This window comes from Xiphophorus couchianus, chromosome 23 (genome assembly GCF_001444195.1).
Source record: "Xiphophorus couchianus chromosome 23, X_couchianus-1.0, whole genome shotgun sequence".
Taxonomy (NCBI): Eukaryota; Metazoa; Chordata; class Actinopteri; order Cyprinodontiformes; family Poeciliidae; genus Xiphophorus; species Xiphophorus couchianus.
The window spans coordinates 13896214-13921787 of record NC_040250.1 but is presented as its reverse complement, the minus strand read 5'-3'; the positions used below and the strand labels follow the sequence as shown (position 1 = coordinate 13921787).

The 25574-nt window shown below is 40.1% G+C and overlaps 1 protein-coding gene across 4 annotated transcripts; it reads left to right on the top strand.

Annotated features, from left to right (window-relative positions):
- Positions 1–1058: 1058 nt before the first annotated feature.
- On the top strand, positions 1059–24518 carry LOC114139096 (MORC family CW-type zinc finger protein 3). 4 transcript variants are annotated; one of them, XM_028008758.1, is made up of 18 exons: positions 1059–1372; positions 2044–2149; positions 2271–2343; positions 4300–4432; positions 4667–4887; positions 7083–7230; positions 9639–9792; positions 12290–12418; positions 13099–13218; positions 13314–13417; positions 13533–13661; positions 15376–15492; positions 15712–15789; positions 20534–20573; positions 20653–20978; positions 21156–21621; positions 21946–22064; positions 23241–24518. In XM_028008758.1, the coding sequence occupies exons 2-18, from the start codon at positions 2111–2113 to the stop codon at positions 23395–23397; spliced, it is 2553 nt and encodes an 850-aa protein (XP_027864559.1). In that variant the 5' UTR covers positions 1059–1372; positions 2044–2110; the 3' UTR covers positions 23398–24518. The 4 variants fall into 4 exon arrangements, with proteins under 4 accessions (XP_027864559.1, XP_027864557.1, XP_027864558.1 ...); XM_028008756.1 differs by lacking the exon at positions 1059–1372 and having other exon boundaries at positions 1742–2149; XM_028008757.1 differs by lacking the exon at positions 1059–1372 and having other exon boundaries at positions 1748–2149; positions 21949–22064.
- Positions 24519–25574: the final 1056 nt, after the last annotated feature.

Sequence of the window (25574 nt, the reverse complement as noted above, 5' to 3'; positions counted from 1 at the left end):
TCGTTGACTTTCCCCATGGCAAAGATTGATCATAACTAAAACACTATATGTGCATCACTGTAAACAATCAAACATGCAATATTTTGGTAAAGCGAAATATAAAAGAACAAATTATTAAATATTTATGAAAAGTTCCCAGACAGCTTCCAAACTTTTTCGTTCACGTTTTCTTTTATTTTGTTAGCCTAGAATTTATTTTTAGTCTATTCCCAGCAAGTAAGAGAACTTCCTACAAAAACATGTGCTGTGTGTAACGAAGTGTAATGAATAGGTGTGACCAAGTTTGTTTTTCTGTAATGAGCTGCTGTATGTTTATGCCCCTTCTTCTAACAATATTAAAATGAAAAAAAAAACACTTTCCTAATACAACCACATAAAAGAAAATTGTTTTGTTTCTCCCCTATCACTTTCCTTCTAAGAAGATATAAATTTGTCATTGAAAATCTCATGATAAAAAAATATAAAACATGTTCCTCTGCATTGCTGGAGGGACAGATTTGCTCTATGATTGAACTGCAGTCGGGAATTACACAAAATAAATCCAAAGGTCTGTGAGCCACTCTTTGGAGACTCCAGTCTTAAGGCATTTATTTTCTTTTTATGGCTGGTTCATCAAGTTGCACATAAGAATGATTGCATTTATTCCTATAGATTAAAGTTGGCAGACACCATTTGCAAACCGCGCGATAATCTCTCCTGTCCAAGCAGAGTTAATCCGGAGACACAAGCCTTATCAGTTGACCTTGAACTTATGCACAGTATTAGGTAAGTTTGTTTCTTTGTTACATCTCTGACTGCACTGCACTACTGCTGAAATATACGGTGGACTTTCAATAAGTGATAGCAATACGGAAAGTTGATTCAGTTCAACGAGTTAATTTAGAAAATGAGATTTATATATATATATTAATAAGACACAGCATGACATATTTATATATAATTTTTATAACTATGCGTTATAGTTAATCAAACCCATTAGTTCAGTTTTAAATTCTCCAGGTGGTTTAGGTCATGAGAGTTTGCTGGCCAGTCAAGTTCACTGACTCTGTGGAGAACAAAGTATTGGTGCTTTTGGCCGTGTGGGCAGGTGACAAGTCCTGTGGAACAAGAAAACCTCTGTCTCTGAAAAGCTTGTTAGTCAACAGGAAGCTCGGTGTTCTTAAAGTCAATACACTGACAGTAGACTTTAGAAAACATAGTGGACCAACACCAGCAGGTAACATGACTCTGTTCATCCCTAAATGTACACTTTTCACACAGGACCTTAATCAACTTGGATTTTGCCAAGCTGGGACTTTGATTTCCAAATGAAATGCAAAGCTCACTATGCAACTCTGAGCAAATATTCCAATCCTTTTTCTCCTTAGCAAAGGTAAGACGATTCTGCTATTGTCCTTTTTCCTGGAAGGACTTAACATAAGCTATAAAATAGTTGTAGTTTATGGCTTTGAAGTGTTTGTATTTGGAGAATCTTAAAACATTGACTTCACCGTTGTGACTCTTTCCCAGACTCTTGAGTAAGTTTGGGGGTTTGCAATGTTTTCAAGGCTGAGATGTAACATTATTGCTTATTCTTATTATATTTTGAACCTTTTGCTGCTCAATCTGTTTGGGCTTCTCTTGATTTTATTTTATTATTTAAAAAAGTTATTTCTTGGTACATTTCTAAAATATACTATACAGAACAAAGTCGTTACAATATTCTATTTTTGAAACTAGATTGTTTCATTTTAATCCAGGAGGTAAAGCAAGATTTTTGTTGTTGTTGTTGTTATCAGTTTTGTGGATTTGTTATTGTCCTGCTGCATGCAGTTCAGACTCACTTTGCGACAGATAGGAAAATAAGAGCACTCACCAAACCACAATCGTGCCCTGGCTTAACACGATAACTGCAAACGGGGAGGGAAAAAGATCAACTATGTGATTCATCCGTAACGACCCCTAAAAGAAAAGATGCACTCGGACGTCAGCGATGTGTCGTGAGTTAGTTCGAAGTCGGTTTAAATGTTTAAATGCGGCACTTCCTCTGTCTGCGACCCACAGGACGCACCCACTCTGCGGTGTGAAGTTACGTACCTGCTCTCAGAAGCAATATTATCACAGAGAAAACATGGCGAGGTTAAGCGAGCAGGGGATTCGCCTCAGTTCCGTAAGTTTTTCAAACATCAGAAACATGTATTTCTGCTCCAAAGAAGGACGTTGATTTAAGAACATCAGAAGAAGCGTTAATGGCTGGCTGTTATGGTTTTTTGGTTTTTGTTTGTTTTCAGATGAGCCCTTCCTTTCTAAACAGCAACTCCACCAGTCATACCTGGCCGTTCAGCGCGGTGGCAGAGTTAATAGGTAAACTGCAATGACACGATTACATAGAAACTTTGCATAGGACAGCGCACCTGCTCTCTGTATTATTATGCTGTTGCAACATTTCGTGGTTTCATTTTGCTCGCTCTTCCGCTGTCGCACACTGAAAGCTGCGCGTTTCACAAACTTTGTTCTAAATTGGAGCGATGGACTTCCTCTTAGAGCCTCCAGACTTCATCAATCTAACCACGCGTTCTTTTATTCTCGAGTGTGAACATCTGCGTACATTCAAAATAATGTGAATTCTGCAAACGTTCCCTGCTGGAGGGATGTTTTCTGAACAGTTTGCTGTTAGTCTTTCTGGAGTTTTAAGCACAAACGCGGCTGTTGGGGTGCAACGTGACTTTATAGCGTCTCTCTGGGCTGTCATGCCTCCACTCTGTGTGCTCTCATTGGCTAAGACCCAACCGCCATTATTTGGCTGCAGGGCATTTAACAGGAACTGTGACAGGGCTGCAGTGAAGACGTCCTGTTAGATCAGTAAACTTTGCATCAGTGCTGTGTGTCATTATTAGGTAATGCACTGTCCGGTCGGAAGCTATAGGACGGCTTTACATTGCAAAGTGTCGTGGAGCTAAACGTAACCCCGCTGCAGTCCAGATGTGCTCAAATCTGTAAATATTTGGTACAGTATACGTATTGAACTGCCTTCCACTTCTCAGAAAACGTTTGATCTTCAAAACTACATCCCCCACGTTTTATTTAAAGGGACAGTTTAGGATTTTGGAGCTGAGGCTCTGCTAAGAGTTTATGAGGCATTAGTATCTTACCTGAATTAGACAAATCTCTTGACATATTGATTTAATATAAATCCAGATTTGCTGTTCCCTGAGACTAGAACCGATATTTAGACTGAATCATGCCAAAACCAGAGCAGACTTGTACCGTCTTAAAACAACTACAGTCTCAAAAGTGTCAAAGTCTTCATGCTGCTGTACAGATTCTTAAACTGTTGTCACGTCTCATGACATATTACAACTAACTGTTAAGCCTCATGTGTAAAACTCAAGGCCCCCGGGGCCAAATCTGGCCCACTATAACGATTTATGTGAATAAATTTACAAGAAGACAGAAAATGGTTGTTCTTAGTTTTGACTGCTCTTTGGTTGGTGAATATATCAGTTTGTTGTTAAGTATTATAACAAATTTGGAAAGCAAATAATTATAAAATTGGTCAAATCACACATCAATTTAATTTTAATAGAATATTAAATTTAGAAAATATTATAATAAACATTTTGCTTTAAAAAAAAGTGTGTATTATAACACCGATCTCTTTTGAGGATAGATGTTTAGCCAAAAGTAAAAAGAACTGTGTCTGACTTTCTGTTGGTAAATATTACATGTCTAAGTCACATAGCCAGAGTTTTGTGTCTGAGACTTTGAGTGCATTGCAGAATGTTACTTTAAATAATCACTGATTGCTAAAACAAATTTTAAACAGACTTTAAAACAGATATTCACATGACATGGCTGCTTTCTTACCTGATGAGAAGTCTTGTGCAAGACACCCGAAAGTTCAAAAGGATGAACAGACCAATCTGTCTGTAGATTTTCTTTTCACCTGGAGACTCCAATTGAGATGCACCTTCATAAGTAGTTTTTGATTATGCTCTTAGGAAGCTATTCCCTGGATTTTAACATTTTACAGAATTAATCTGCACATTTTATACATGTGCAGATTAGATCTACATGTTGATTGATTGTGCACCCTATAGGACCACCATCTGGTTAAGACTTGCAGGATTTTTTTGGTCACATAAACACTGTTTATAAACACTACAGGACAACCTATCAGTTGCCAAACTGTGCTCCTCTGTCAGCATCTGCAGGAGAAGTTACTCTTTTATCAGTTGTTCCTCTGTAATCTCAGTCCTCCCCTTCCTGCGTGTTTCTTTCTTTTCTAAGTTTTGCATTTTCTCCTTTTTCGTCCTCCAGACAATGCGTCAGACCCCGGTGTGTGTGCCAAACAGATCTGGATAGATGAAGTTAAAATCGACGATCAGCTTTGTCTGACTTTCACAGACAATGGCAGCGGGATGACACCTAATAAGCTGCACAAGATGCTGAGGTGAGAATTGAAACAAGACGTTTATGTGGTGAATGAGTGTGATATTGTGTGTTTCCGGACGCAGTAAAAGGCTCTTTTCATTTATTTTTTTTATTTTTGTGGAAAACACAAGAATCCACAGCATATCTAAATTAAATTAAAAAACAATAATGTACTACTGTAATTCATCACTGGTTAATAATTGAATAATTAAATATTGTGTGTCATCAGTATTGTCGTCCCGTTTCATTCCAGCTTTGGGTTCACAGAAAAAGGCTCAGGTAAAGCCAGCCAACAGGCCATCGGCTTGTATGGAAACGGCTTCAAGTCCGGCTCCATGCGTCTGGGCCGGGATGCGCTCATCTTCACCAAAAATGGCGGCTGTCAGACTGTGGGACTTCTCTCTCAGACCTACCTGCAAAACATCAAAGCACAGGCAGTCATTGTTCCCATAGTCCCCTTCAATCAACAGACCAATATCCTTTTTAAAAAACCTAAGATGCAACACACATTGTGTTTGTTGGTTATGATTAGTATCAACACATGTGATTTTATTTATTTTTGCTAGGGAAACCAGAACACCTTACGGGGGGGCGGTGCCCGCACTGACGTGGCTCAGGGATTACGTCACACGCAGCGCGGTGCGCAGTGCCCTACAATGCACTGTAAGCTATGTAATGTGTTTTGAGGCAATTGACCAAAATCCCGGACGATTTTTAAATTCCCCCCGGACATCTTTTTAGGTCTGAAAAGTAGGACATGTCCGGGAAAAAGAGGACGTCTGGTCACCCTAACCATGGGCCCATCCTGCATGTAAATGTGTAATAAAGTACGCTGTTGTGTAGTTATAAGGCAAGTGAGAAATTTGATCATTTTGTAACTTATGCCAAGTTTTCACCAATTTGTATGGGTTTGTATATTGAGGTTGTGGTCTGAAGAGATCAACACCTTATATCATAATAATTAGGCTGCTAGTCGTCAGGCAAAACGGATCACAAAATGTAAATGAACTGACACAGATTTGAGAAAAGCCACCACAAATCCATTTTCTTCCAGTTCTGTTGTATCCGAGGTGGTCAGGGCTCAGAGACATGGCCAAGGTTAGGGAGTTTAAAACCCGACCACACATGAACAGGACAAAAATGTTGAAACATTAAAACTGGGTTAAGAAATATCTGAAGACATACTCTCCAATTTTGTTATGCTCTGATTGATGAACCATGTGTGGATCACTCTAAATCCAAACAAAATGTTTTAGAAGACATCTTCTTCAAACACTGATACAGAAAAAAGTCTGTTTCTATTAAGAAGACGATGCCTTTTATTACACAGGACAATGTCCAGTGCTTGCAGGAGTTGCCAGTTAGAGCCTTATTGTTAAAAAATAGACATGGTTCCCTTCCTCATTTGGCAAAAGCTCTCTTGTGGCCCCCTCTGTAAGGGAGATTATTTTGAAGGAAAACAGTAAACCTCTCATAACAAGGTCTGGGAGGCTGCGATTGTTACTTTATGAAAAGTTGATAAGAAAGCCAGAACCTCACTTTTTCTTCCTTAGATATTCAGGTTTGACATTTATAAATACGGGAATTGACAACCAGAGCTTCAGTTGTTCGATAATAAAGTGAATCCTAAACTATACAAACTGTTGAGAAAACAGACAGTTTCTCAAAGTTTAATCAGGATGATTTCATTCATTAAGGGCAAGACAACCTGCAAGTAAAAAAAAAAAACCTAACTTCTCCCACTCCCAGGTCCTGTGTTTAATCACGAATTATCTTGGCTCAGTCAGATTTTAGATCAGGACATGATGTGCTTTTTGACCATGTTGTCAGAGAAGTTCTGCCAAATGGATTTTGCAATCTGGTGTAGATATGGCTGGTGAAATTGTACTCAACCGTTCAAAAAAAACAAAACAAAAAAAAATCTGGTTGATTGCATTTGTTTAAATAAACAAGTGGGTGTGATTAATTACTTTTTCACTTAGACCCAAGTTTGTTTAGATGCAGCTTCACACATGGCATTGGATTCCAAAAAATAAAATGGGCAAAAAAATGTAATCTTATGTTTGTTAGTATAGTTTTAGCTTCTCTTCGACACTGAATGAAAGTATTCACTCCCTCTGCCCCAGCAGCAGCTAGATTAAGTGTGATCCTATTGTGTTTTTCCACCCATGCAGGAGGTTCTAGGGATACCCGGCGGTACCACATAGATAAGGGTAGAGCACTCCTCTGGGTTCAAGGTTCAGGCTTTGTCAGCATCCTGACTGAAAGGTTACAGTGGTTCTGATCCGAGCCAGATGTTGGATCCCAGACTTCAGGTGTGTTTGGTAACCCTCAGTGATGATGCTGGTGTAAAAAGCTTGTGACTCTTTCTGTAGTCTGAGCGGACTTTGTGTACGTGTGACATGCCAGCTTCCTGTTCTTAAGAATTAATAAAGTGATAATATTAGCTACTGATTGGTATCTAAGAGTGACAATTATTTTGGGGAAACATTTTTTTTATTTTACGGTTAATACAAGACAGCTTTTGTGTTCGGTCTGCGACAGAAATCCCAGTCAGGGCGCCCCATAGTTAGGTTTGCCCTGGGCGGGAAGCCGTGTTGCCTTTATCAAAAGCCACCACTGTCTAGATGTAAACTTCAACACATGATCGAACCTTAACTCAGCACTATGGTCTCTGGTTGTGACTGAAGACTCAGAGGCCAGCCTGGCAGCCATTTTGCAACACTCTATCATCAAGTCCCAGGAGGAGATACTCACTCACTTTGACTCCATTCCTTCAAAAAAAGGCACCAAGATACTGATATGGAATATCCGCAGGTCAGAAACAGACACATTTTTGTGTTGTTTTTAGGGAAATGTGTGCATTATCGTAGAGTGTCACAATTGTTTCTTTGAATTGGTTTCACTTGAGTGTTCGATGTTTGTTTCATCCATCCATCCATCCATCCATCTTCTTCCGCTTATCCGAGGTCGGGTCGCGGGGGTAGCAGCTTCAGAAGGGAGGCCCAGACTTCCCTCTCCCCAGCCACTTCTTCTAGCTCCTCCGGGGGAATCCCGAGGCGTTCCCAGGCCAGCCGAGAGACATAGTCCCTCCAGCGTGTCCTGGGTCTTCCCCGGGGCCTCCTCCCGGTGGGACGTGCCCTGAACACCTCACCAGGGAGGCGTCCAGGAGGCATCCTGACCAGATGCCCAAGCCACCTCAACTGGCTCCTCTCGATGTGAAGGAGCAGCGGCTCTACTCTGAGTCCCTCCCGGATGACTGAGCTTCTCACCCTATCTCTAAGGGAGAGCCCAGCCACCCTACGGAGAAAACCCATTTCGGCCGCTTGTATCCGCGATCTCGTTCTTTCGGTCACGACCCAAAGCTCATGACCATAGATGAGGGTGGGAACGTAGATCGACCGGTAAATCGAGAGCTTCGCTTTTTGGCTCAGCTCTCTCTTCACCACGACGGACCGGTACAGCGCCCGCTTGACAGCAGACGCTGCGCCAATCCGCCTGTCGATCTCCCGCTCCCTTCTTCCCCCATTCGTGAACAAGATCCCGAGATACTTAAACTCCTCCACTTGGGGCAGGACACCCCCCCTGACCCGGAGAAGGCACTCTACCCTTTTCCGGCTCAAGACCATGGCCTCGGATTTGGAGGCACTGATCCCCATCCCGGACGCTTCACACTCGGCTGCGAACCGCTCCAGCGAGAGCTGCAGATCACGATCTGATGAAGCCAAAAGGACCACATCGTCTGCGAAAAGCAGAGATGAGATCCCAAGGCCACCAAATCGGATCCCCTCAACACCTTGGCTGCGCCTAGAAATTCTGTCCATGAAAGTGATGAACAGAATCGGTGACAAAGGGCAGCCCTGGCGGAGTCCAACTCTCACCGGAAACGAGCCCGACTTACTGCCGGCAATGCGGACCAGACTCTGACACCGGTCATACAGGGACCTGACAGCCCGTATCAAAGGGCCCGGTACCCCATACTCCCGGAGAACCCCCCACAGGGCTCCCCGAGGGACACGGTCGAACGCCTTCTCCAAGTCCACAAAACACATGTAGACTGGTTGGGCGAACTCCCATGCACCCTCCAGGACCCTGCTGAGGGTGTAGAGCTGGTCCAGTGTTCCACGACCAGGACGAAAACCACACTGCTCTTCCTGAATCCGAGGTTCGACTATCCGACGGACCCTCCTCTCCAAGACCCCTGAATAGACCTTGCCAGGGAGGCTTAAGAGTGTGACCCCTCTATAATTGGAGCACACCCTCCGGTCCCCCTTTTTGAACAGGGGGACCACCACCCCAGTCTGCCAATCCAGGGGAACTGCCCCCGATGTCCATGCGATATTGCAGAGCCGCGTCAACCAACACAACCCTACAACATCCAGAGCCTTAAGGAACTCCGGGCGGATCTCATCCACCCCCGGGGCCTTGCCACCGAGGAGCTTTTTAACCACCTCGGCGACCTCGCCCCCAGAGATTGGAGAGCCCAACCCAGAGTCCCCAGGCTCCGCTTCCTCAGTGGAAGGCATGTTGGTGGGATTGAGGAGGTCTTCGAAGTACTCTGCCCACCGGCCCACAACGTCCCGAGTAGAGGTCAGCAGCACACCATCCCCACTATAAACAGTGTTGGTGCTGCACCGCTTCCGCCCCCTGAGACGCCGGATGGTGGACCAGAATCGCCTCGAAGCCGTGCGGAAGTCTTTCTCCATGGCCTCTCCAAACTCCTCCCACGCCCGAGTTTTTGCCTCAGCAACCGCCCGAGCCGCATGTTGTTTCAAATGAAGCTTAAATGCATTTTAGTGTGAATAACTAATTTAGTCAGACACATACAGAAGCAGATGTGTATAGGCTTGTTTAAGTTAGAGGATGATGACGCACTTTATCACAAGCCTCCATTTACTGGGGCACAAGCAGTACAAGTCTTTTTTTTTCCACTTCCTGTGAATATCTTGAAAAAAAAAGATGGTAATCAAATTATTTGTTTAAGTTTCTCATGGTTTTTCACTTCCTCTTGATCATATTAGCTGTCCTCAGACATGTAGCACCTCAGATTAGAAAAAATGGCTGCGTGATCATTTAGAAGGAGTTTTAAGTCAAAGTTGATTCTGTAATTCAAACTTGATTTTACAGTCGTTTAACTTCAAATATCAGATCGTTCTTTACTCATTTAAAGCAGCTTCAGAGCTGGAAACATGTTCTTACACTTACTTTGTTTTGTGTCCATGAAGAGCCAAAGATGGTAAAACTGAGATTGAGTTTGACATCGATTCAACTGACTTTCGTTTGCCTGAGATCCACTTCGAGGACCTGAAGCAGGGCCTGAGGAGCAACGGGTCCCTGAGACCTGAGCAAAACATCCCAGAAATGTATTACAGCCTAAGGGTGAGCCAGCCGTTTGCTTATTTTAAGAATTAGTAATTTAGCCTTTGTTGGAGCATTGTGTTTATTTTACCGTGGTGAGCACATCAAGAGTCATTTCAGAACATACTGACCGTGTTACAGCTGTGAAACCCATTACGTCTGTTGAATCTTTGGCACAACAAACAGCATCTCACTGAGCAGATAAAAGCTTAAGTACAATACTGCTCATAGCTCAACAGCCTTGCATTTTTGGCTGAAAATAGGAGTTACTAGAAATGAGCTCAATTCCCCTTACTACCTCCCAAACAACAAAGTAAATAAGCAGCATGTTTAACCTAAAGCTGTACTTAAACTGTCTCTAGAGTTCCTTAGATTTTTGAACATTTTGAATAGTCTACATAAAGCAGAATCTCAGAGCACCAAGCCAGTTTTAGCTTCTATGAAGAGAAAAACACACAGAAACATAAATTTAACAGTTGAAATAACAGCAAATAATGCAAATTTGAGAGAAGAAGAAGAAAGTAGCAGTGTCAGTTTGTCCTCCAGGAGCCTAAACCTATAGCACCACAACTCGAGATAGATCAAGATAACAACTGGACCAATCAGTTATCTGATGTGTGATGAAACTTGATTATTAAGGGCTTTACATGTAAGAAGGGGAATTTTAAATTGTGTTTGGATTTAGCAGGGAGCCAATGAAGGGAAGCTAAAGCAGGAGAAATGTGATCTGTTTTTAATTTTCATCAGGACTCTTGTTTTTGGATGAGCTGGCTGCTTTTAACGGCATTCTGTGGACTTCCTCTTAGTAAGTGTAAGGATTACGTACATCCTGACTGAAAAGACCCCTCGGCTTCTGCCACAGTAATTTCCTGTTTCAGTTCAGCTCAGTTTTAACATAACATCAAATATGAATCAAAGTTACAAACCTGGAAGAATAAAATAAGTTACAGGAGCGAAGGGAAAAGAGGGAGCTGCTGCTTTGCTTAAATCACGTATGGAGATCGTTGAGTTTTTGCTGGAGATATTTCAGAAGCAATCTGCTGCACTTCCTCATCTTGCTTCCGAATGTTTTAGCCTTCACAAAAATAGCTCCTGGTTGCTAGGTAACACTGAGCCCGTCCCTATCCAGCTGTGTTTAGCTACTCGTATGTTTTCACACTAAAGTAGGCAGGTTTTATTCTCCTGCAGCAGCTAGGGGTTAGGGTTGCTCTTCTCTAAGACGCCTTGGTTTCTGCTCAGCTAGCAAACGCTTCAGCTTGCTTTGTTTATTTGCAGCACTCTCTCTAGCTCTTATTATGGACAGAAAGTGAGCTCAATGAAGCAGCTCACTTTTGGCTCTGACCAACTTGGTTAGCTTGACAACTTACTTTGCATCAAACTGTGTTAATTGTAAAACAATGTCAAATGTTTCAAAGAAAAACATATACACATTAAGTGATTCAGAGCGTGAAACTAATTCACATCAGACGAAAATATCACAGCAAAAACACAAATTCAGATGCTCAGAGTTTTTTTTAAGTCAAAGATTACCGTAGTAGTTCCAGACCTTTTCACTTATAACATGGGAAAATGTCTGTAAAAGTGCTAGTGGTACTAGTGTTTTTCATTACTACAATTAAAGGTTTATTGACTTAAAGCAAGCTCCTATGTCTTGCCGAAAAGTTACTTATAGATTAGAGTTATCTAGGATATTTGCGCTAGAAAATACTTAGTTAAATTTTTTGGTTTTTGCAGCAACCAGCGTAAAAAACAGGAAAAAAAGCAGTTTTCAAATGATGAATCCATTTCTTAACTTTTTGATTTCCTGATCTTCCACTAGTTGGTCCAGCAGCAAACTGGTACTGGATTGGCACTAGGACCAGACCAGAGCTAAAGCTTGGCATGTTAGAAATCCAAAGAACTGGTGACCAGTTGTTTGGACTGGTTTGGTGGAACAGGCTTCATAGGCCAGGCTGGTTTTGATGGCAGGGGTTTTCCTATGAAAATGAACATTAACATTTGACAAAAGTTTGACAAAAAAATCAAAAACAGAAGAAATTTGTAAGAGAGCAAATGCCTCTTCACAGCCCTGGGTAGCTCACAAAGCTGAGTTGAGGACTAAAGAGTTTTGAGCAGGCCCAGACTGAAACAGGTGCAGTGGCTGTGGTTCAGGTCAAGGTGAGCCCAACACACATAAGGGAGAAAAGGATAAGTTTAGCATTTTGAGCTCCAGTTTCAAGCAGAAAGCAAGAACCTCTCCACCACCAAAAACCTCTGCGGTTTTCTAGTAAGCCTGCCCCAGTTCCTTTTTGAATCAGCCTGGAGGGTTTAACTAATACAGCTCTGTTTTACCTGTTTTAAATTCCAAGAATCGTGTTGGATTAAAATTTCTGAAACAACTTTAAAGTTTGTTATAAACTGTGTTTTCTTTTACTCTCAATTAAGATAACTTGTGACCTCAGGAAATATAAATTTGAAAAAAAAATGAATTTAAAATATGTCAGTATTTGCATTTTCTCTGTTTGCTTGTTTTTCTCAGGCTTACCTCAGTATCTTGTACCTGAAACCACGGACGCAGGTCATCCTAAGAGGGAAGAAAGTCCTGGCCAAGTTGGTGTCCAAGAGTCTGACTCACATCGAACATGACGTTTATAAACCGCAGTTTAGTGTATCCTTGTGTTATTTGCATATATATTCTCAAACTAACCAGAAGTCGGAAGCTCTTGGTTTCAAGTATTTAATCATGTCATTTATATTAATTAACAGGGAATCATGGATTATAAAATTAACTGATACAGCTGAAAAGGGAAAGTTTTCATTTAAAAAAAGGCTTAGATTAAAAACATTATTATTATTATTATTATTATTATTGAAATTGATGGAAGTCACAATTTTTTCCTCAATAATGGGATATTTTTCTTCAGTGAATAAAACATTTAATTCTGTTTAGAGTGTTTTATATTCAACACACTGCCTTCCTTTAAGGATGTTAAGGCGCCTTGCAAGGGTGATGTTCTCTATTCAGTACAAAGAGGATGAAAAATGTTAGAAAATTAATAATCCAGACTGAACATTTTTAATGCAGCACTGAGTTATCAGTTTGAGTTAGCTGCCTTAAAACAGTGAATGCACAGAAGATAAAAATACTTTAAATAATGGAAAGATCCATTATAAAATCTCCCTCAAGTTATATTATCAAAAATGCCAATTGTTATTTGGCTTCTGCATTGCCCTACATCTACTTAGTGAGCAAAGGTATGTGAGTTTAATCATGTTTTAGTTTTTTATTTTGAAAATCTGAAGCGTGCCCATGTGTAGTGCTATTTCTCCCTAACTGGTGTTCATCAGAAAGAAAAAGTGAAGGTGACTTTTGGCGTAAACCCTAAGAAGAAGGAGCACTATGGCATCATGATGTACCACAGGAACCGACTCATTAAGGCCTACGAGAAAGTGGGCTGCCAGCTAAAGGTGACAAAAATTATAATACTTTATGTACTTGGCATGTTATGAATGGATGAATGAGGTAGTATTATTCTACCTCATTGTTGTTGTTTTGTTTGCAGGCCTCGGGTCAAAGGGTAGGCATCGGGGTGATCGGCATCATTGAGTGTAATTTTCTCAAACCTGCTCACAACAAGCAGGACTTTGAGTACACTAAAGAATACAGGTACATTAAAACAAAGCTTAGTTTGCCTTATCTGCTTTTACTTTGTGTTTTTGTCTTTAGAAAATTAGGGGAAAAAATGTTAAATATGTGACTTTGTTTTCTTTCTGCTGTCAAGACTCACCCTTGGTGCTCTGGGTCTTAAACTTAACGACTACTGGAGGGAAGTCACAGAGAAGAGGGCCAGGGAGCGAGAGTTTCAGGCTCTAGATAAAGAAGGCAGTGAAGACGAAGAGGAGGCGGACATGTGAGTCTTTGGTTTACCTCTTCTGTGCTATGCAAATAAAAATGTCTGACCTCATTTTTATTACATCACTGCTAACAACAACTGTGAGCTCTGGACTCATCAACATTCAAGGCTCTATTCTCACTCCATTATTATTTTTATCTTATTACTTCCTCAAGCGGACATTATTCAGACTTTTGATTAATTTTCTTCCCGTTTTTCATTCAGTTGCATTTGTCTTTTAAGCCACAGCATTTAAAAAAGTCACAGAATTGGCTTGACTGGACTGGCTGATTGTTACCTTTTGGCTTTTCTGTCAACATGAGACAAAAAACTAATGTATGCTTGTCAACCAGGAAGCTGCATTTCACCCAAAATGGTGCTGCTAGAGTCCTGGCTAACAGGAAACTGGATCATGTTACTCCTGTTCTTAAATCAATAGACTAACTCCCATTTTGACAAAGGGTAAATGCTGCTATTGGTCTAAAAAGCACTGAAAGGTCTTGGGACAAGATCACCAAGTTGTTTGTCAAGTGTGAACCATTTTGACCCTTCTGGTCTTTGAAAACCTGCTTACTCGTGGTTTCCAGGACAATGAGGCATTTAGCTTTAATGCTAATCAGTTCTGGAGCAAACTCTCTGAAAACCTGAGAAGTGCAGAAATTGTTGGTTCCTTTAAATCAGGGCTTAAAACATTTTTGTGCTTCAATCAAAGAATCTGAGAATTAACTGTTTGCCTGATCAGTGACATATCTTGTAAGTATGAGAACAAACTAATGTGTTCTAATATTTGTATAATGTAAGTCAACGCTTTTAAATGTTTAATGTACAGAGATTTTTTTAAGTAAAGTTGCTATTTTAATGCATTTCCTGTGATCCACTCCAAAGCTCTATGAATTGGCTTGCGCAGGAGTGATGCTATGCAAATGAACTTCCTTTGCCTTATTTACTAACCTAGACAAAGCCTCTCATTCACAACTCCTACAGATTTCTGTTTCCATGTTAGTGAGTTGAAACAAGAGACAATGTGTTTTATATTCATCACACTGCCTTCCTTCTGAGTTCAGAATTTCCTCACAAAATATTAATCATTATATGTGAAGCAAAAAAAGGTCAGACACTCATTTATTTATGTAATCTCATGTACATTCTCACTGTTTCCAGGACAACCATGAGAAATTCAGTTCTCTATTTGTTCTAGTTACAATAACAAAATGTACTTATTTATTAAGTTATTCTCTTTAAAGGTCTATGCGTCTCTTTATCTCTTATCTGTCTAGCATTCCTGATAAGATTGTATGCAAGTTCTTTTTCTTCACGTTCAGTGTATTGATTATGTTTATTACCTGTGACATTTTGCTAACATGTCAACTCTATAAGCAAATGAAAAATGTATATTCTTGTTTTTCAACCTATATCCCCAATTTCCCAAATGGAGATGTGAGATATAGTTAATGGAAAACTTTAAATGACCTCAAATAAGTAGTGACTCTTGAAAGTGTCTCTGTCCATCCATTGGCTGAATCCATCCTGGTCAGTTTTGTCCCAAAACCTTCAAGTATCTGCTTGAAAATGAAGGATGAACGGACTTGTTTAAGACTAGGAAATACACTGGAAATTCATCAAAAAAGACTTTCTTTGTGGCTGTTCAACCATAATACTGAGCTATAATATCTATAATCATAATAATCTTATAAATTCTTCAGCTAACCACCAGCTTTGCTTGTCTTTGCAGGAGTCCTGCGTGGCTACAGTGTGAGGAATGTCTGAAATGGCGAAGTGTCCCACCACACCAATACAAGGTCATGCCAGAAAACTGGACCTGCAGCCAGAATCCCAATCCACGTTACAGGTGGAGCATTTTTACATTGCTTCCAGTAGGAAAATATTCACTTTTATTAGACTTTTGTTTTGTTTTCTTTTAATCCACTTAATTTAAAAAGTGAATGCAACTTCTGCTGCTTTGCATGTGATGTTTTGACTGCCAGTGTTTGGTTTTTTTTTTGGTGACTTTCAGCCAAGCTGTATTTTAGCAGTGACTGATGTTGTGTTGGGCCTCATGGTTTTGCAGAAGCTGCTCATCGCCAGAGGAAGCTGAGGAGAGCGGGGAACAGTTAACACCCAGCTACCAGAAAAGCCACAAGAAACTGTAAATTCCTTTTTCATAAGACCTCTCACGCAGACCTTTTCACATGACTTGCCTTCCTGTGCGCCTGCGTGCATGTGTGTACTATCTTGCGGTTTCCATTTTTCGGTTTCTTGCTCTTAAACGTGAAGGCTAGGCTCTCCATGTGACAGGACATGCATCTGATAATCAGAAAAGCTTCTCTTTTTTTTTCCACTGTGAGATTTGACTGAAGTGTGACTCAGTGAGTTTGTCATACACAACACGCAAGTGGTGGAGTGAATATCGCTTATGTCTGAGCTAAAAGGCAAATATTTTCATGTTTTTCGCTGCCAAAGGTTGTCAGAGAGCTACAATGTTACATTCTGAAGAAAATAATCTAGTGTCGATGCATAACACAGTGTTCAACCAACAAAAAATCATCCTTACATCCACTGATCTCACCTGTGTTTGCTGCATAAATAGTGTTTGTAGCTCTAGTTCTCCATCCATTCACATACGCTGGACATATTACTGTTTAAAAAGCATATTTAGTCCAGACAACAGATCATATTCCATTTATAGCAACAGAAGGGCATAACCTTAAACATGACGTCATAGGGGACAAAAGGTCGTCCTCCATATATGGTAGTAACTTCCTGTTTTGGAAATTATGCAAAAAGTGGGAATGATGCAAAAAGTTTTTGTTTTTTTTCCACTATAGTGGGTTTTAAAATTACTAATCTGCTTTAAATGAAATGCAGACTGTCATGAACCTGGGGTGTGAGGTGGTGAGGCCGACGCAGTGGAACCAGTTGTTGAGAGAAATGATGACGGTCTAATGGTGAAGAATGCACAAATAATCTCAAAGTCCATTCAGCACAGGTTGAGCAGGAAGGATAAAGCTCACCACTGGTAGCACTGGTAACAAAAACCAAGACGCGACAGGAACTAGACAAAATCAACAAGGACCCGACAAAGACACAGAAACACAGGTGGCATTAAATACACAGAGGGTAATCAGGGAAGAGACACACCTGGGAACAATCGAGGGGTACAGGACAACACAGAGACTCAAAAGACACAGGAACCTAAAATAAACACGAAAAACTCAAATCCTCACACAGACTGTGATTTATTCAGACTTTCCATATGCTTGGGGCTTTCCTTCCAAAAGTGTTTCAATTTTAACATACATGCATAAGAAGCGAACGTTACATAGTGTGGATGGGAAATGCGCTTTGCCGCTGTTAACCCACTGTAGTGGTTTTGTGGCCTCATACTTTTAAGCCTCAACATTTAGCTTAGGGATGTGAGATGACCAGAACTGACCATATTTGGAGGTGCGTGGGACTCAGGAGGTCACGGAGTGGTGTGAGAAACCAGATAAGATAACAACATTGCAGGGCAGGCTCAGCATGCTCAGACTGTGTTTCAGCCTGTTTCCTGAGGTCAAATTCCAGAGTTGGATCCTTTGTTTCCTTCTTGAAAATTAGTTTCGTCCATAGAGTCAAAACTCCACACCAAAATGTTTACACATGCCTCACAGTTCTGCCAAATTTTTTTCCATTTGGCTGAATTGACTAAAGATATTTTAGCATTTCCTAGAAGGTCTCTCATGGCTGTGTTGAGCATGGCATAGTTTTACCTTCATAACATATTTATCATACTTCAGCTTAGATCTCTTTTTGGTCATTTCTCTTAATAACAAGAGTGAAAAGAATGTTCTCAAATCTTGCATGTTTCATAAAATACAGGATGAAAGCTCAAATATTTAAATCAGAATAATTTTGCAATGTAATATGTATGTATTGAAAGTCTGGCTCTCTCTGGTTCACCTGCAACCTTAATGAACCTGAGGTATTTCTAGATGCATTTCAGAAAATTCAGTTTTCTTTCAAATTACCTTTAATATCTGTTTCCTCTGACTTCAGTTTTATACACTTTACTAACACTAGAAAATAACCAACTACTAGTTAGTCTTTTTCCAGTCTAACAACTTCACACAGAGAAGTATTTCTATGGGGCTTAGAGATGGTGCGTTCACTCACCGAAAGCAGATTGAATTTTTGAGTTTGTGTGCTGAAAATTCCCCAACTTTGGTCGTGCTTTAATAAATCTGCCTCTCTTGCTTTGCTTGAGATTAAGTCATATTTGCCGCAGTAAAAGAAGCACAGAAAAGCAAAGCTAGAGCGTTGTCTACTGAACGTTTACGTTCTTGCACCCTGAAACACCACGCAGGAATAGGATGATAATTTAGTGGGCTCACAGAAAGCAAATTAAAAATGATCATGCCTTATCCTGCCTTTGCTGACTTTGACCTAGTTAAATATTTTACTTCAGAACAGAACAGAATGCTGTGGTTTGATGTGCAAGCCATTTGAGAGTTGTGTTATATTGAAGTATTTTTGATTTTTATCCCATCAGAAATAGCAAATCTGTCGACTTTTAGGACAAATCTCAATCTCCTTTAGGTGAGAGACGATGAAACCTGAATCCTTTGTCTTTGAGAGTTAAATTAAATCTGAGAGAAATGTCTTATAAGCAATGTTCCTCTGGCTGCTCGCAGGCAGACACAAAATTTACACCCTGTTTTTGAAACCACGCATCTTCTTCCAAGTTCCTCTCCTCAAGATGACCTTCACCTACCAACAGTTGGAGCAAGGCTCCGAGTTACACCCCTTTGTTTGATATCTTAGATACCGACAAAGGTATCGTTTTACATAATGATTAACCATCACAGGCGAAAAAGAAAAGAAAAGAAATATGAAGTCAAAAGTTAATCCTTTCGTTACATGGTGAAAGTTGCTGCGGTTCCTTAATGAGAACAGGAGCGGATGCCTTGCAGCCATGTAGTTGGAGGTAGCAGACAGGCTGTCTCTTGCCAGCTCGGCGTACCTGCACGTCCTGATCTACACGTTCTGTCACAAGACAGTGAGATTATATGGAAGCAGTCTTTTACACTCTGCATATTTTAGCACATTCACATAACTTCGCAGCTGTTTGGTCTAATTGGAGGGAATAGCAGTGGTGTCACATGAATCTTACAATCTTAAGATTTTTATTAGAGCTGAGAAACTGCCTGGCAGTGTCTCAGCATAAGACAGGTAAAGTTGACCTGGTATGAATTTCCCATAGGATGAAATTTAGTGTTAAAAACAAGATTAAATTCTTTTATATGCAACAGAGGACCTAAAATCACCTACTATCTCCAAAATAATATTTTGACTATTAAGGTTAATAAATAAAGGTTATATTTATTATCTTGCTTTAACAACAAAGACATGAACACCGACTGTTGTCCTAAATACTTTGACCTTTCTACTATTCTGGATATTTCTGTCCTGTAAGCAAAGGGAAACATGTAGGAGCCTTACTTCAGCCAGCTGACTGGCAGTCAACATGTGTAACTCCTATTATTTATTTAAGAAGCACTTTAAACCATAGGAGCATTATCATGAAAAAATTTAATAATGTTATAACTGATTTAGTAAAATTTGCTACTGGCTTGCATTTACAAAGTATCTTAAATAGTGAACATGAACAGAAAGATTAAGGAAGATGCAAAGGCTTAGAGAATTGGAAGAAAAAGTGCAAATTTAATGCAAGTCATTATCAGGAAGTTTTTTTTCACTCTAGACTTCAGCTTCGTTTGTTTGGAAATAACTGGGAACACTAAAAAAAAAAAAAAAGTCTCTAAATCTGTCAAGAAGCGGAACGTGTTTTGACAGATTTAGGTATGAAGAAGTGGTTAGTGCAGCACCAGCAGGTTAATGGGGAGTTTCAGGACATTCCCTCACGTAAAGCTGGATACAGTTTGTCCATTAATGGTCTGCTATGCTTGTAAACTACAAGACTACAGAATGAGGAAAAATAATTAACCCACCAGTCTAAAGCCACAGACTCTCAGTAATTTGAGTCTCAAAGTAAAACTAAAAAGTGGCTTAAAATGAGAAAATATTAAAGTTAGATTTCTTTCTTCTCCAACTTAATGTTGCTAAGATTCTCTTCATAAAGATAAATAAACAAGCAGAATGGCGATAAAGCGTTCAACTTATTTCTGTTACAATGTCATGTTTGAATTAAAATTAAAATAAATTCAAAATCTGCCAGTTTTATGCATCATTTTAAGTATGTATGCTAATGCTATGCGATGCTTAGATAGCGGCATTATTTGGAGAGATTTCTCACTTACTGAACTTAAAGCAATTCCTGTTCTATCTTTCTGAAGTTTTTACGTTCACTCACCGCATTCTGACTCACTCTTCATGTTCGTTTGGACAGGTTTGTTTCTCTTCATTAATAAATCATTTCTTGTATTGTGTGAGCCAGTTTCACAACAAACGGCGTTAAATAACTCATTATAAAGACGAGATGAGAAACATTTTGTTTTCAGAAATCTGACATTAAAAGGTGATCATGCCATTACTTTCTTTGAACAAAACTGTCCATTTAGGTTTCTAATGGGATAAATATTAGACTTTAATTTAATTTTCAGGTTAATTTGCTGCTCCTCAAAACTCTTTGCACGCTGAAACAAATCTTAGAAGACCAAAACAGAGGTTAAATGGTCTTGGCTACAACACTACTAAGGACAAGGAAAGGATTTGAATTCCTAACCTATAGCAATTCTGTGTTGTAAGCAAACTAAATGGTGCGCAATTGTTGAGAAAAAGCTTATTTCAGACTCTTGGGAAAATTGACTTGTGAACGTCTCTGTTTGCATCTAACCATGACGTATAAAGTCACCGTGCTTCCAGTGTCTCACTGTGCTTTTGTTTCCTTCCAGAGAGCACTCCAAAAGCAGAAAACGAGAAAATTCACAAGAGGTACGTGATGTTTTTAGCAACTGTTTTTTTCCCAAACTGCATTTGTAAGGTTTTATGAGCGTACCTGGTTGTGTTGCAGGCGTGGCACTCAGAGGAACAAGTGGCGAAGGATGAATGTATTTCATCAGAGCAGCCTTATTCCCCATCCAAACACAGACCTGAACACAGTAAGCATGAACAGAGACTGGAACAGGACGAGGCGGATTTGCATAAAGACACTCACACAAATGATGCAAAGATTCAGTCGGAAACACACACAGAAGAGAAGGCTTCTGGAAGAGATATGGTCATTAAACAGAAGGATGAACGTAGAGAAGGGGAAAATGATCAGAAGCTTGAAGACAAGGAGGACGAGAAAAAGAGGGAGACAGCGGAGAAGGAAGAGGAGCACACAGACACTTTCAGGTGGGAAAAACTGAATCACCACAAGGGGGTGCTGTTGTTCATGAAAAAACATTTTAAGTCAGGTAGTTAAACGTAGGTTTATGAACAGTGCTCAGGTTGAGTTTGAAGAAAAGATTAAATGTGTGTATAAATTTTCAAACACAGCAACAGTAATCAAGTATTCTTTATGTTCTTTAGTCGCAAGAGAAAGTCTGGACCTATTTTCACCTACACGAAAAAGCGCTGGAGACCGGAGCAGTCAGGAAGCCCCACGGAGGATTTTCCTACTGGGAAGCAAACAAACACATTCAAAAAGGACAGCAGCAGCCAAGTGGAGAAGTCAAACGCTTTGCAGCAAACCCCGTCCAACACCTGGACCTACTCGCCGCTGGCCACCCAGACTGTGATGGTGTCTCCGCTGAGGACAGAACGGCGGCAGAGCAAGGTGCTGCCTCCAGAGCTGGGCGAGCGGGAAGCTAAAGTGCAGAAGCTGGCCGCGTTGGAGAGGGAAGCCGAGCGACTTCGGAGCCTTCTCGGGCTGGAGGTCTCCAAGACAACTCAAGGCACCATGACTACAGCTGATGGCGTTGAGAAAGAAGGGATGCGGAAACCGACACCGTCCACAACCAGCAAGGACGTCGGCTGCCAAACAGTCATGGTTGAGGTCCGCACAGATTATTAGAAATATATTTACAATTTTATCTATGTAGTCAGTTTGGTGTATTCAGTTATTCTTTGAACATGTCATTCCTTTGATTTACTCTTTTGTTGTTTCAGAATGGCTGAGGAAACCCTGTTAAGCAATGCAGTATCAATAGCAAATCTAAAGGAAATACATTGTCCTTGTGCTTATGTTGTAATTTGACTGCAGAAAATCTGTTTTTCAAATTTAGACAAGAAGAAAAGTAGCGTCAATTAAAAAGCTAATTGGGAAAGTATGAAACTGGAACCTGGAAGCCTCGTGCAAATGTAAATGCTCTGTGTTCAGCAGTGCTCCACCTCAGTGCCGGACGTGGCTGCAGCTCTGGAGAGCAGACCGAGGAAGGAGAGGAGTGAAGGTCAGAGCAGAGTGAGAGCGAGTGACGGTGACACCTGTGATGACAACAGGTAAGTATTTAAGATATTCAGACAGCGCAGTAACACACACACAAAAGATAGACATGGACCATTCTACCTCTTCATCTGTGTGTTTTCTGGGATTTTACATGGTGTACCAAATTAGGTCGTTTTTAGAGCTTTTTGTTTTGCTTTGTTTTTATTGAAATCTGAAAGGTTTGGTGTGTTTAACTCAGTCTACGTAAAAAATATATTTAAAGCTTTAAAGGTTCTATGTGGTGAAACATTCCTTTAGTTGAGACAAGGAAACTAGTCAAAGTTGATCAGGTAATGGATGGAGGTAAAAACATGGCGCGTCTGGAAGAACAAATTCTTAGAAGCTGCAAAAAACTGGCGAAAAGGTTCACCATCCGTCAGAACAATGAGACTGAACACACAAGCAATGAAGCGATTTACATTAAGGAATAATCATGATCTGAAACGGTCCAGTCAAATCCAGACCTAAATCCAATTGAGAATCTGAGAATGGACTTGAAAACTGATTGTCTCAGATACTCCAAACCGACTGAACTTTGCTGTTTGGCATAAAAGGATAGACAGAAGCTGGTAGCCATAACCCAGAAAACCTGCAGCTTCGTGTTTTTTTACTAATGGCTTCTAACAAACCAGAGACCTTAATCAGACTTCTAGGAGCATTTAGCAATAGTGGATTTTATTTGGGGATTTCCAAATAAAGGAGGCAGAATGCCACATTTTTTAAATGTTTATCATTTTCTTAGAAGAGACCTTTTTTTTTTTTCTCCGAAGAGTTTTTTTTTTTGCGGCGCTAGTGGCACGTATTTTTTTGACAGTAGGCAGACAGGAAGGAGGGTGAGGAGAGGGGGGAAGACATGCGGCAAAGGTCGTTGGGACCGGGAGTCGAACCCGCGACGTCCGCGTCGAGGACTAAGGCCTCCAAACGTGGGGCGTGCTAACCCGCTGCGCCACCACAGCACGCCCCAGAAGAGACCATTTTATAGCTTCACCATTTTGTGCTACTTTGTGTCGATCTATGACAATCCAAATCAAACAGTTTGAAGTTTGAGTTTGTAACAAAATATTTTGGAAACCAGTGTTAAAAAAAAATCTCTCAATTTTAAATTGATCAAATCAGTTTGTGCTTAAAACTGATTTTTAAAGTGTTGGCAATTCAACACTTTAATGACAATTTGTCTTTTCTCCCATCAGATCATCTCAGCAGAATCTGCGTGACATCCGTAACAACGTGGTGGTGCTCCTCACAGCCCTGCTGCCCCAGCTGGACCTGGCCGGTATCAGCTTAGAGACAGCAGACGTGGACAACATCCTGCAGCAGATCATAGAGGTTAACTCACTGAAACTATGAGCGCCTCGAAGTCCTGCACAAGATGGTTCTCCTGTGTGTCCTGCAAAGGAATGCTCTAAACACCCAGGTTCTTCCTTCATACCATTTATTTTCTTACCTCATCGGCTCGTTTGAAGATTCCCGAATAAACCTGACGTAGATTATTGAAAAGAAGTATCTCGTGGTGGAGTAGACAGTGTCTCATATGTGAGTGAAAAACCAGAGTTCAGAATCTAAACTACATGGCGTATTTAGGAATTTGTTCCAATAGTTGGAATATTTAGGAATTTGTTCCACACTTCTCCAACTCCTTAACCATTCAACATGGGAGGGAAAGAAGGTTGTGTTACTGCATAAGCTTATTGAAATGATGCTGATCCTCGTCGAAACTAAAAGTGTTCATACAGAGTTATACATTGTAGCATATAAATACAGCCACTATACAATACGGATTAGTAGAACTGCAACATTTTTCTTTGCAGCCATTCATAGGGAATCTTTCTGATGGAAATATTTCTGTTGAAAGCAGGGACAAATTACATAAAACGCTCTCTTGCAAAAATCACTGTAGTGCAGGGGTCTCAAACTCCAGGCCTCGAGGGCCGCAGTCCTGCAGTTTTTAGATGTGCCACAGCTACAAAACACTGGAATGAATTGACTTAATTACCTCCTGCTTGTGTAGATCAGTTCTCCAGAGCCTTAATGACCTAATTATTCCGGTCAGCTGTGGTGCAGCAGAGGCACATCTAAAAGTTGCAGGACTGCGGCCCTCGAGGACTGGAGTTTGAGACCCCTGCTGTAGTGTAATGTCTGCTTTTCTTCACATGGATTAAAGTCTACTTTCTATTAGTTATTGAACTTTTGTGTACAATTGTATTACTTATTTAACTGCAACCTGTGGAAACGTTACTTTAAATATTGTGGAGTCTCTGTTCAGAGCCCATCTACTGTAAAAAGGTTTTTCTTTTTTATCTAAAACTGCATGCCATATTTTAATGTTTGTGTTTGGCCTATTTGTTTTCCAGATGCTTTTAAAACCTGATACATGCATTTGCCATGGAGCTCTGTTAAGGAGATGGAAGAGTTTGTTTTTATGTGTCAAAAAAGAAAGTTTTGCGTTTGAAGTAAATATTGAAACCATTTATTGTGTTCTGTCTCTATTTTTATTTTATGTCATTTTATTTTATGCAAGCACTGTGTTATTTTACAGCGCAGTGCCTGTATTCCGGATTGAAAAAAGGGCTTTGGGAGCGCTGTAGTGGTGTAGTTTTGCCACTGGGTGGCAGCAAAGCTTTGAGGTAAAATATTAAACTCACATCTTAATGAGGAGGCACTGATGAGAGCAGGTTCCACAAAAAAATCCTTTATTTTACTGGCTGCTATGCAAAATTCACAAAGGCATAACAATTAAGAAACTATGCCAAAAGAACGATATTTTGTGGTTCATATTTGTATTGATCCGTCCAGTTTGATTAAAAATGAGTCACTTTAGTCCTCAAGTCAATAGTTTGATATAGTTTGAAAGCCAGGTAGAGATTCAAAACTGCCATAAAGCTTTATTAAACTATTGAAATATAGAAATTAATTGTATATGACTTTTCTGCATATTAAAACACAACACATTTCTTCTTTATGGATTGTGATTCCTACCCATTGCATGGCATCCATACTTCTCATCACTGTAATTGTGGAACCATCCAAGATGTCAGAAACATTCTAAATGTTCTGAGAAATAATGTTTCCACTGCATAAAATCCTCCTTTACATCATTACGCCTTTGTTTTACAGGAAACACAAAGGTTTCCCAAATAAGCAGACATTTAAAAATAAGTAAGACCAGGCTAACCCAGTCTATGTACTGCCCTTTTCACACTTCTACTGAAAATGTGTTTTTAGATTTATTTGGAGATGTCTTTAATGTCAAAGTTTGTTTTAAAAAATCTCAAGCAAGTATATGTAAACCATGTTTTGAACGATCAAAGATGCTCAAATGGAGTCCTGAAAGAGATTAACTTATTTTAATGTTGCTGACTTCTCTTTTTCTGCCTAATTTCAACTATGTTTGTTTGTAATAAAAAAAACTCAGTTAACGTTAACATTTTAAAGTGAAGCCTTTTTTCTGAGTGGATAAATAACTTCATGAATAGATAAATACACATCTTATTTATGCTTTGTTTCATAAATAGCTTATCATTTGT